Here is a 13,282-nt window from a genome sequence, read left to right as displayed (position 1 = left end):
CGTTTCCCTGATCATGCCTTTAAGCATAGGAAGTGATTGACTGGACCTGTGTGTGGACTCAAGTATTTCAAATATAAAGTATTCTTCTAAGGACTTTTTATGTAAGGCCACCCCATGACATTCTGCTGCCCTAGAAATAAGCTGTTGATAAGCCATATTAGCGTCTGGAGGCGATGGCTTTGCAGGATAAAGGTCTGGGTCATTATCTACAGGAGGGTCAATGGTGTAGTCATGAGATTTTATATGTAATGGATACTCAATTATTATGTATAGAGAAGATGGTGGATGTGGAGAGGGTTGTGGGGCAGGATAAGCAGGGCTAGTAGCCAGTCTTCCTTCTTTTTAAGAGGATTCATTTAGGCAGGGTCCCTGAAGGAAGTTTGCGTTTTGATGGTGTTTTAGCAGAAATATGTCCCTGGATGTATATGAATTTTTTTTCTGCTTAATTTAGCTTTAAGAATGTCTGAAATTTGTTCTGACTAGCCGTTCGATTGGTGTGTCGAAATGGACTTCTGCTTAGGAGAGCTAGGTTTCGGCTCAGAGGTGTGTTTTTGTTTCGGAGTGGAGGGTTTCGGTTCCAAAGCATGTTTTTGTTTCGGATCGGATGGTTTGGACTCCGAACTAACTTTGTCCTTTGATACTGATAGTTTTGGATCCAAAGACGATTTTCGACTCTGTCCCGCGCCGGAAGGCTTGACGGTCTATTTTTGTGCCGAACCGGTAGGTTGGGTATCGGAAACAATGTCTCGGTGCTGACCTTGGCCAGAAAGCAGAGGAGGCGCTTAAGGATTGTGTGTTTTGGAAGAGGTTTTAAGGGGCTTGGGGTCTTCGGTACTCACGGCACCTTGTCCCAGAGGCACATCGTCAGACTACAAATCAATCTTGAGCTCTGGATCGGACACTAAAACGGAGAAGGCATGTTCTTCTTCTGCAGCGGACGCTTTGATCTCCTCTTGCTCAGATTCTTCCCCGGAGATATCCGGAGTGTGTTGATTGCTTTGATGTTGCATTTCTCGTTGTCGAGCCAGACGATTGCGCAGAGTCTTCTTGGACCGAAACGATTTACAAGAGTCGCAGTCTATTTGTTTGTCCTCCGGAGAGAGGCACACGTTACAAACTTGATGTTGGTCGGTGCGAGGGTACTTGCCGTGACACCAAGGACAGAACTGGTATGGAGTCTGTTCCATCAGCAGAAGGCTGCCCTGAAATGGCTTGGCCCGACGGCCGCCCACAAGGTTTTCGATCGAAGATGGGATAATTTGTTGACTGATTAGATATGCGTAGAACAAGGAAACGCGTACGGAAACAATACTGTTGAGGGTACAGTAGATTGAGCACCAAGGGGAAAGCGTAGAACTTTTTCGAACGACAGCGCAGCAATACATGTCCGAAACCGATGACGGAAAAAAACAATCTAACAATGGAGTCGATGCCCATGCGCACATTCACTGAAAGGAGGAGTCACCTTACCTTGTGGCTTGAAAGACTTCTTTGAAGAAAAACAACTTGCAAACATCCAAACCCAACACTAGATGGGAGTATGCAAAGCATGTGTATCTGCAGCACACATGCCTCAAAATTGATTCCCGCAGAGACTGACCACAGTGTCACCTGCATAAACTTAGGTGTTGCCTCGGAATGTAAGAAACGAAGCAGCCAAACACCTTAGATAAAGATTTAATACAATTCTGTAACTTTGCCACTAATGCTATTAAGTTAGTATAATTGACAGTACACCTTGTGGCGTGTTTTATGTAGGAGTGATCAGTGTCCTACTGAGAATCATCTGGGTCAGGAACTCAAGTCAAGGGCATGGAGGGAATTATTTCTACTTTCTGGCACTGATACAGTAGGCTGTGCCTTCTAAAAACGAACTTAGTTCTCTCAAATGCTACATTTTTCAAACAGTATGTGAAACTGATGCATGTGCCACCAAAACCAGTTACAATGGTTGCGGTGTTTTCGGGATCTAAGAGGCTAGAGTTTTAACTCAAAGTCAAGGGCGTATTTTTGTTTGCTGAGCCGCAACCAACAAACACACATTTTCGAGTTGAGGTTGATGATTATTTTCTGGGCCAATGACATTGACATTTCAGAGTGCCTAGAGACCAAAGGCACTGATATGCCTTCAGAGTTAGTCTGCTCCACAATTCTTTGAATTAACTCTTTTTGTGGCTTTTATGCACCAATGATATCTCAGCATACCACGACTCTAAGGTGTATTTTTTTGGGTCAAAATAACAACAACTTTTTCTACACAGTCAAGTACCCTAGTAATCATTTCCACCTCTGCCAAAATGGCATTTGAACACTCAGTCTAAGAGTCAGAGTGATGCTCAGTTGCTTCAGTCAATATCATAGTAAAACCATTACAAAGTCGCATATGAAATTTAGAAAAAAATAATGCAAGCTGCACCACTAAGTGACAATGTGCAAAGCTTGCGACTATAATACTCAATGCAAAACTGTTTTCCTACACTCCATAATTAAAAAGAATAAAGAGGTCTAATACAGAACGGGGGTGGCAAAAGCAAAGTAACTAAAAAGGGATGGATGGAGAGAAGACAGATGACGTGTGGATGGCAAAACATGGAGAGGCTAACAGAGCAGAGAAACAAAAAAGGAAACTAGTATCGCTCAATTAATATGAGCTCATCCACTAACATCAAAACTGCTAATAAATCAAACACAAAAATGCCAAGACTAGAAGGGAAGGTGTCAAGACAAGACTATTGCACCACAGAAGACTGACTGAAAGGTTTACTTGCCATTTTAATACTGCAAATAAGTGAAACAGCTTGAATCTGAACATAAGACAATAGAAAATCAGTCATAACGCAGTAAGTGGCCAAGGAATGTACAAATGTTGGTCAAGAACATCACAATGATAAAAACAAAGGGAATTTGGCACCACATGTAGAAGAAAGGCAAATCTGTGATCCTTGTAGCCTTCTTCTCAGCTCCCTTAAAGTCCATCATAATCAGGCTGGAGTGCACATGACCACAGCAGGAGTTTGGCACCACACATGGACGTACAAGGCAATGCCATGGGCTGTAATCCGCAGGAATGAGGCCACTTAAACGTCCGCAGAACAGGAAGAAAGATGAAATCCACAAAGCACTCCCCAATGAATTACATGAAGCAGGCAGGAACGCACAATGATTATGCAGCAGTTGGGCACAGACTTCTGGACGTGGACCACATATCTCTAGAATTAGATACAGGCCAATAACACCCCAAACTACAGGGTGTTGATTTACGTTTACGAAAGGTGGTAAATGGAATAAGATGATTAAAATGTATTTAAAATCTCAACATGTTGCAGCTATTCACAATAGCATTCTCTAAAATAAACAGTAAAGCAGCTACATGGCAGAAAAAAAGGAATTTGCAGATCTCACGAACATGGGAATGCCACAGATCACGTAGGCGCTCTGGCAAACAATTTTTGACAGAAACTAAGAGCTGAAAAAAGTGTCTTAGCATCAGGAGTAAGTATAGCGCCTTGTGTGCTTAAGAGTTTGATGCGAATTCCTTAAAACAGCAGTACAGCCAGTTACTTTCTTTATCAATAAGCCTGCCCGAATATATAAATTATAAACATTAAAATATGCAATTCAGTAGCATTATTTTATAACTTAGTGGCTCAATTCTCATTTTATCCACATTTACATGTGCACAAAAATAAAAAATAACCGTCTAATTAATGCAGCTTTGCTATATTTTCCTCCTTCACAGAATGCCAAGCTGCAGTGCTGCCAGTTATCCTTTAAAAAAACAAATAGATGTAAAAATAAAAAAAGAAACTCAAGAGGAAAAAAAAAAGTCTAACCTAACAAAATAAATGCATATGGAGGCTAAAACAGCATAGCGACAAAGGACATATTGGAGCCTTAATTGAATTAATTTCTTTACTTTCCGTTGTTTGTTTTTTATTCTAATACAGTGTTTGATTTGTTGCCCCTGTTTAATTTTTCTTCTTCTTAGTTTATTCGCTAGTGAATTACAATCGTCTCTCCAAGTATTGCAAATGAATTACAAAAGTGAAAAGCATGCACTGAGGGATAGCAAGAACACTGGGGTACTGAATGGACTACTGAACTAAATAGACACCAACGACCCACAGCCGGGCTGAACGGATGATGTGTGGTCCCTCAGTCTCTATGTGGTTGGAGAAGCATCCTCCAATGGAATAAGCAGAACAGGCGATGTGATCAGTTGGACCATGGTCATACATTTCAGAAGGATTCTCAAAACAAGCAACTGATTCCAAATCATGACTGAACATGAAAACGTAGCTTGCTAGGGACACGATGTGCAATTGACAGAGCATAAGACTGATAAATATTAAGCTTCTGATCCTTTGATCATAACAAATCGTTCTATTGCCACACATTTTTTGTTGTTACCGCAATGGTCGACTATGCCCCTAGCCCAAAAGAATCTGATAGTTCAAGTTGCTCGAATGGGAGCTTGCTCTAGAATTGTAGAACATTTTAATGGTCCCTGAACCTTCCTATTGGAACAATCCTTTGGTCTTTCCGACTTTGTTTAACTAAAGTAGTTGGTTTCTTCCCTTGTCCCCAGTGACATGTTCCTCTTCCATCTCCAAAACACGACCCAGCTGTATCCTAATGCCATCTCTCCTACTCTACTGCTATGGACGTTCTACTGCCCTCCTTTCGCTAATGCACAGCCTTGAATGTTGGTATACGCTGGCCGTGCATACAATACGTGTGAGGACCTCCCAGTGAGGGTGTGCTGAATGCAGAAGTGAGATAAACCCAGCCCATATGTGCTCAAGAATGTGATTAATGAATAAAAAAAGATTAAAACAAAAAAGTAGACTTAAAAGGTAGGGCTGGAACAACAAAAAACAAATGCAAAAAAGGTGAAAACTAATTTCAGCTGTTCCATTTAACAGCTTTGGGGCTTCATTTTTCTCAGAAAGGAACCGTAAGACACTGAGCACTTCCTGTGAAGGGGATAAGGATAGCAGAAAGCCAAAACCAAGAATCGTGTGTACACTGGTCGTTCCGCTGTGGATTTATATGAGCTATACGAACATTTGATTTACAGTTTTGGTTAAAAAGAAGCTGGTTCAGTTATTTTAGGCAAACCTTTTGCAGTACTGCTGCTTTAAAACATGATTCAGTTGCACCAGAGGTAAAATGTATGCAAGGCAAATGGGTTTCCTGAAGAAAAGTAATGACTAGGATATGTAGACTAGAGGTGGTATGTTAGTAAAAACAAAAAAGCTCAGAACCCAGCTAGTCAGGCAGGATTGTGCGTTCTGCTGAGACTGGATCTCAAAGCTCAGTGAACAGTGAGTCGGTGCTGTGCGGCACTAGCACTCCGTACAAAAAGGACAGACTGTGCTGGAGATTGTGCTAAAAACTCTCAGATTCTTGAGGCTGCGATTCGCTTCCAAACATGGTTCTGAACCGGTGACGTCCTTTCACGGAGCACCATCCGCATGAACACATCCCAGAGAACAACTGAAAGAGAAGATAAAAGATTCATTAATGGTCTTCCACACGTAAGGTAGCTGGGCACTCAAAACACATCACTCAAGCATTTCACGCACTCCTACAGGTATGTATGCACACTCGCGCAAGCCAACAATATATACCTTCATTAACATGAGCCGGCTATGCACTCATATCATGATATGTACTTAACATCATCACCTCAAATGGGCATCCCATACAATATCTGAACCAGCCTCCAGTAAAGTAAAGCCCTTCTGGACCGAAGTCCCCACACATTCCATGCTTTACATGTCCCTAGTTGCGATAGCCTAGGATGACTAGGTTCTTGATTTCAATATGGACAATTAGATTACTGGGGACTATGCTCCTTGAACTTCCTCCTAAATACCAACACCCCCAAAACCCACTCTCGAAGCTAAGATTCTTCAGGCACTCTGGTCCTTCCCAAACAAACACTCCCCAAACCAAGTCAGATCTACCCCACCTTTTTTCAATTTAAAACGAGACCCCAAAACTCATGTACTTGAACTGGACAAAACCATAGTTGTGGATCCTGTCACAAGAACAATGCTAATCTTGACAACCGGACCATACTGTAAGCTAGAAGCGGGACCCCGACCACAACTCATGGGAAGCATGAAGCGGACTGACTCAACATTTACCAAAAGTCATTCCATCTTGCGTTTACCTGAAATGTGAACCAAAATTGTAACCTTTGAGTCATACTCAAGAAGTATACTGAAATTAAGTCAGAGTACAGCAGAATATGTCAGCTGTGTTAGTATGGTAAATATTGATGGCAATGGGATGCCTGGTAATCATGGTCTACCTTTTTAGACTCCGCATAAGGAGATCTCCATCAGGTTTTGGTAACTGAATTCTAACTGTCTGGATTATAACGATTTTTGTCATTTCATTTTGTTTGCATAAAGATGATATTTGCAACTTTGTAAACGTAATTATAATACACTAAAACTCTAACAATTGCATTAACCATTCTGAATTAGCAATATAAGATTTGTAGACTAGTTTTAGACTTTAAATAATGTTTGATTTCTGGGACTATTTTCAATCACTACATTTTACAAACATCAACTTAGTACGTTTCCAATGAACCCTAGTTTTTTTTAAAAGCCTGCCTGAATCAAGTTTGACAGAAATCACACAGATCCCTTCTTACTCCTCATGTTCCGCCTTCTCTATGATCACAGCACTAGTAAATGACGAAACTACTGTGCTTCTCATTGTAGCCACCTTTGTCCACATTCCATTCCTTACACCGTTTCATTTTCTTTCACGCTTGTGATGCTTAACAGATGGCCCTCAGAGGGTCAAGACTAGATTATCTAGGCATGGTAGACCATACTGCGTTACTACTCTGGCACCGGTCTTTTAAACCTCACAGCATTAGTTAGCAGCACTTGCCCAGTTTCTCATTCTGGTCTAGGTCTCCCCCCTTTGTTACCTGTCACAGGGTCACGTTCCTGATTTAGGAAAGCCCACACTCCTTTAGGTTGGTCCTAATGATGACATCAGTGACGGCATCAAACACAAACTGCACATTCTTGGTGTCCGTGGCACAGGTGAAGTGCGTGTAAATCTCCTTGGTTTCTTTTCTGCGGTTCAGGTCTTCAAACTGCCCCTCAATGTAGGCTGCAGCATCTTCATACGTGTTCGAGCCTTGGAAGAAATGCATGTCAACTTGTGAACGAATGTAAGATGTCCAATGATAATTAAAAAATTCATGAAAAAACCCGATGCACAACTATACTTCATACACCAATCAATAGCTAGCAGCATTCAAGCAACTTGAAGCATCACCCTTACTTTCACAGTCAAATCTATGATTTTCTGCATAGACACAAGTGCCTCTTTTTAAGCCAGATAAACAAAGACCAAGAGAGCCTGATAGAAAATCTGCCACGTGTACAAGATTACATTGTTTCTTTCAGCCTCTTTTTCCGCATAACTGCAAGCTTTTATTCACAACAGCATGGATGGTTCCAAAACCCTGCTCACCAGCCTTCCTGACATCACAGTCTTCCAAATCAAATCCACCCACTAGGCTCAGCTCATCACTAGCAAATGAGAACTTTATCACATCACACCCCCTCTACTTCCTCCCTCTCTTGCTCGCATCACATTCAAATCCTTAAGCATCGTCTACAAAGCTGCACACACAAAAAATGCATCCGTGTATAGCCTGAAAACTCCACTCACAGCCCTAACCACATAATACTAAAAATACCAAAAACAAAGATAATAAGAAGTCAAGCTTCCTGCGTTACTCAACCTCTGGAGCACCTTCCTCACCAACAAACGTTCCCTCATCTGGTCATCTGGCCTTTTATCTCTACATGCTTCCAGTGCCCGAGATTACCACTTTCTCCAACTGCCTCAGGACCAGAGAAAGGGATTCCCTAACAATGCTACCAGAAGAAATCAAAGAAAATAACTTTCTGCATCTGCTGCCAGAGAAACTCCACCTGCAACTGCCTCGGGACAAGAGAAAGGCATTCCCTCAGTGCTCCAGGAAGCAATTACAGAAAAGAATTTCTGCAACTGCAGCCAGAGGAAAGCATTCACTGTCACCAAAACTAATCCCAAAATACTTTCTGCAGGTGCTCCAATAGACAAGTCTACAAACAACAATTTCTCGGGCAATATTATCAAGAACAGGAAAAAACACAATCTGTAAATGTACTCCATAAAGAAAAAAAAAACTCCGCCAATGTTATAGGACAAAGAAAAACACCTTTTAAAACTGCTACGAGAAAACTGGACTCTCAGCAGCAACAGCTCCAAGAGCCAGAGAATTTGCAACTCATGAAACCCACTAGAGAACACCACACCAATAGCCGCAAATCTAATGGGTATGCACATTACCTTAATCAACCAAAGTCTATACGTCACAATGCATGCAAAAAGCACTGCCTCTTAGCAAGATCCACTCATGGTTTTCGGTTCTTGAATGCCCCACCCACAAATATGTTGAACCTAAACTATGGACAACTAGAAGTACAGCACAACAGGCTATGAGCCGGTGCCCTATGCATGATTTGCTATCTGTGTACAACTTTAAAACATAGCCTCACCTGTGTATTCAGGGTAGCAGATGGTAAGCGGGCTCATTTTAATCTTCTCCTCAAATAAGTCCCTCTTGTTCAGAAAAAGAATTATTGAGGTTTCTGTGAACCATTTGTTGTTGCAGATGCTGTCAAAGAGTTTCATGCTCTCATGCATTCGGTTCTGTAAAGAAATTACGTTGGTTATCTAAAATGTTGTGGTAGTGTAAGGCTCTCGATAAGAATACTGCAGACTGAACAGTGTTTGGGGTTCAGGTAAACTGGTTTCAGAGAGCAGAGCCAGACAAACCAATTCCAACGTGCAGTCCCTATGAAGTAGACTAACTCCACAAGGGTCTGCAGGGACGGTGTCTTCATTTATAAAAATGCTGTAAATGTGAACCCACAACGGACACCAACGCTGTAAAAGGAATTGGGCATTTACAGCATTTTATATGTTTAAACTCCTTTCTTTGAAAACAAGTTTAGAATGTTGTGAGCTTACCACCAACATGAGTCGGGTCAGCAGAGGGCATGACCCCAATTTCAATTACTTCAACTGTTTCGCTCAGCAGAAAGAGGACTCCTTGGCCGCAGGAAGGAAAGGCAGTAAAGTGAGAAAATGTTACAGTTAGTCTCCTTCAGAAACACCTCAGGTGGAAATCTCTGTTCACCCGGCAAATAGATATTACTCAAGATTTGGGAAGGAAGGTCTGACATTGCTTATGTCCTTCTATTCATGGGAGGAAAATGCCATGTTCCTTCAGTGCTTAGTACCAATAGTTTAGACCGACTCTAAGCGCTCCCAATAATTAGACAGGAGATCTGACAGATTTCAGCCCAAGATGACTAGAATGGAACCCCAGGTCCATCACTAGGAAACCTCTCAGTTCAACTTTAGCGCCTATTCCTAGGATTAAAAGGAGCTGCATTTGAATAAACTATACAAGCCAAAGCAACACTTCTGTTTGCCCCAGTAGGCTAAAAGTACAATACTCTGTATCAAAGAACACGTAACTGATCTTTGGTAACGCCTTATCTGGTATAAACTCTATCTAGAACAGATTCCTTACCATAGAATTATCCCCAGGCATCAGACTGGATCTGGAAATTTTTCGTGAGCAGTAACCGTGCACACTCGTAGGTAACGCTGATTGGCTCCGCATGGCATCAATTGGCTTTGACAGAAGTGACGTGTGCGGCACCTATATAGGCACCTATCCAGCGCAAGTTTCTTTTCACAATTTTCCACACCAGCAACACAGAGTCACAAAGAAAACTGACCACTGGTGTGGAACACTAAAGCACTGAAAGGAAAAAAAAACTATCCCTAGAAAGCCTTTCGCAGAGCATGGAGGATGGCTGGGAATCTGTGGCTCGATAGAGTCTCTACTGGAAAAGGCATTACCAAAGTTAAGTAACTTGTACATCCGTATGAGACTTCTAGCTGCAGATTCCTTACCTTGGAAGAGATACCCAAGCCCTACCTCCCCGGAGGTGAGTCTGCAGAACAATATCACACCAAAAAGTCCTCAAGGACCGAGCAGGCAAAGTGCCCATTCCAACGGACTCGAGTGCCCAGGCAGCAGTTTTTTGTGAATGTGTGCAGAGAGGCCCGCGTTGCTGCCTGGCAGATGTCCTCCACAACCAGGACTCTGCATGCTAATACAACAGGCAAAGTCTTGCCTCTGGTGGAAGGAGCATGCATGCAGGGGGTTGCTTCATGACCAATGCGTAGCAGATTTTAATGTAGAGCACGATCTACCTGGAGATGGTCTGCTTCTGCAAGGCCTTTTCCTTCTTCCCTAAGCCATACCCCATAAAGAGTTGGTCATCTACCCAGAAATCTCTTGTATGGTCAATGTAAAACGACAACGCATTTTTTGGGTTCAGTTGGTGAAGCGGATCCTCTTCTTTCGGGGGATTTGGTAGAGTTTAAAAAGTAAGCAGGGTGATGGACTGACCTACATAAAAGGAGTGTTAACTTTCAGAAGAACGGAAGATCTAGTTTGTATTACCAGCTGGTCTGGGTAGATATCAAGTATGGAGGCTTGCATGACAAAGTCTGAACCTCACTGGCCCTCTGGGCAGATGTTATTGCCATGAAAACATGGCCGAGGGGTGATCCCCTAATCCGAGCCGGAACAGTGGAGAGGTTCTTACTGAGTACTAGAAGAAATACCGGAGGGATATGTCCACCCAATCTAATATTGGAACTCAAAAAAAGTATCCCACCTTGGTATTTAATATGTTGGGACTATTCTCTCTTGGTGATATACCATCCGCTCATAGGCGGGGAAGTAAGCAATTCCTTTTTGTTAAATAACTCACACACTCTAGTAGTGTCATGCTTCATCGGGTTCACCCTGACTACTAAAGGTCAGGGTGGGCTCGACCATTTTTCAGGGAGCACTGAGGAGAATAGGTCAGGGGTTCTAAAGATTAAAAATCCTCAGAAAACTTCAGGTATCCCTTTATTCACAGAGTTTCAGGGGATATTAAAAGAAAGAATGGTAAAGGGTCGTGAGGATTTAATGGTCCTATGACCCTAATGTCGCTGCCAACATGTTTCAGCCTACTGAGATTGGCCCATCTGGGTCCTAGGCTTTTTTGCAGGGCAAAAACAGATTCCCTCCCTCGATTCCAGTAAGGTACTACCTTATTGTGAAATAAAGTGCAGATAGCTGCACCTAAAAACCGGTCTGGAATATACTTATCCTGTATTCGGTGTATCAGCTTTATGTGTCCAACCTGAAAAGAGAACAGCAACTCACCGTTAGTTCAAAACATCCAACTCACGCTGCCCCATATTATCAATATAACCTGCCTTATATATAGACTTGGTGCGCTTTTATGCAAAGTGCAACATGCACCCTCAAGGTAATACTAGTGTTCCTAGTGGAAAAACTGGATCTCCCACGGGCCAATGTGTGGGAGGTACTGGGAATTTCACAATTACCACCCAAAACGTGAATCTTAGGATATTCAAATTATTTCTACCTCGTTGCTGTGCTACCAGGCACCGTTAAAAGAAAGCACTTTAAAACTACGTAAAAAAACTCCAAGTGTAGGAACCTGTTTTGCCAAATACCGGTAGTTGATAAGTAACATGCATCCTTACCCTGCTGTGGTTGACTGGTCGTTTCTCATAGGAACACGGAGTAGGGGGTTGTCCTGTAGTCAAACACTATCATGTGTGACGAGGTGAAAATAGAGAGAGGAAAAAACATTTTTTTATCTTTCCTAGTCGAGAGACCGTCAGAGAACCACCTGACCCTGTCGGGTGCACTCACACAAACTTCCATTCTACTCATGTCATCAAGGATCCTGCTCCGCTCAATCACCTATTAGGCTCCGAGTATCCCGGCTCTCAGAGACCTCTTAGTGAGAGCGACGTGGGTTTATATGTGCAAGAGAATCACAGTGTTTCACGCTTGGCCATTGGTGAGGCCATGCCCTGGCTCTGCGTGTGACATCACTTTAACGTAAGAAGCGGCAAACTACAGACCTCACAAGAATCATGTATATTGTAGTTCAGGAGCTTTGTTTTGTTTTTCGTGTGTGAACATGGACGGTTATAGGAGGCGTTTGGTACATGTAAGCTCAATGTGACTTGACAAAACCTTTACTGAATTGTATAATATCTAAGGGAACCTCAACCTTACAAAACTTGGTATGAAGAGATATAATATTGTGCAAATCTTTATAACCTGTGTAAATCAGAGAAAACTCTGAGATGCTACTGAATTTGACGTGACACGTGGGTCTAGCATACATGTTTAGAAGTGCAAAAAAGCCAGTAAATAATGCCTAGAAACGGTCTAGGGTTGCCGGGTGTGATGCATTTATATGTTAGTTGGCTCCATGGGATGGAGTAATTGAGTCCTTGCTCACGAGTCCTAAGATGGTACACCCATCTTTGTTCTTTCTCTAATAGCCTTTTGGACAACCATAAACCTCCTCTGATTTTTTCAATGACTGTCCATTGGCGGTCATTGTCTGAATGTTGCATTTCCAGGTAATGAGATCAAAGTTTGGTAGCTGTTACACACCTACGTATAGTGCTTCTATGCTCACTGATTCGTATTTTAACTTTTCTGTTAGTCATTCCGATGTACAGGCTTTTGCAAGGACACGTAATCATATAAACGACGTTCTCAAAATTATAGTTCATGTGGCATAGTTGTTCCCACATCTGCGGTAGTCGGAGGTCACTTTCAGCGGTGTGGAGTGTAAAGCGGCATACAACACATGAGCCAAACGGGTAGTTTTCCCTCACCCGAGGTTGGTTCCACAGGGTTAACTGGGTGTTCCGTTGGGGTTTCCAGCTATCAGTGTGGACTAAGGTGTTTTAGACTCCTGGTGCGTTCAAAAGAAAACATTGGTTTCTCAGACTTAAGTCAGTTGGAAGTCAGTATGTTCCACTTGGTATTTATGGTAGTCTTGATTGCGTTTGAGAACTGTTGTAATCTTCCGTTCATTTTTTCACCACCTGCCATGATACGTTCCTCTTGGTTTCCCCCCCTCTTTTGTGTGATTCCTCCTGGATGCTGACTTGGCCACCCGGCTGCGTTGGTCTTCTGCTGACCCTGCGGTATTGCTGTGGAGATTCCTGCCTGGCTGCAGACGGCCACCTGTGTTGGTGCTGTGGTGTTCTCGGCTGCCGGTTGTACTGCAGACGTGCCAGCCTAGGAGAGATCCACTACGTCGATCTTGTCGGGGTG

At 42.6% G+C, this 13,282-nt stretch overlaps 1 protein-coding gene across 1 annotated transcript in view; it reads right to left on the bottom strand.

The window, feature by feature from the left end:
* Window positions 1-2,752: 2,752 nt before the first annotated feature.
* The window catches only part of GNAI3 (G protein subunit alpha i3), a 332,572-nt gene continuing 322,042 nt past the window's right edge, over window positions 2,753-13,282 (bottom strand). Inside the window, exons 7-9 of the mRNA XM_078644767.1 lie at window positions 8,589-8,742; window positions 6,959-7,173; window positions 2,753-5,499 (exon numbers count right to left, since the gene is read on the bottom strand). Of these exons, the coding sequence (XP_078500893.1) occupies window positions 6,983-7,173; window positions 8,589-8,742 (345 nt within the window). The 3' untranslated portion in view covers window positions 2,753-5,499; window positions 6,959-6,982. The remainder of the gene's footprint in view (window positions 5,500-6,958; window positions 7,174-8,588; window positions 8,743-13,282) is intronic.

The sequence above is a fragment of the Lissotriton helveticus genome, chromosome 5_1, assembly GCF_964261635.1.
Source record: "Lissotriton helveticus chromosome 5_1, aLisHel1.1, whole genome shotgun sequence".
Classification (NCBI taxonomy): domain Eukaryota; kingdom Metazoa; phylum Chordata; class Amphibia; order Caudata; family Salamandridae; genus Lissotriton; species Lissotriton helveticus.
The sequence above is the reverse complement of the archived record's forward strand: the minus strand, read 5'-3'. Positions and strand labels throughout refer to the sequence as shown.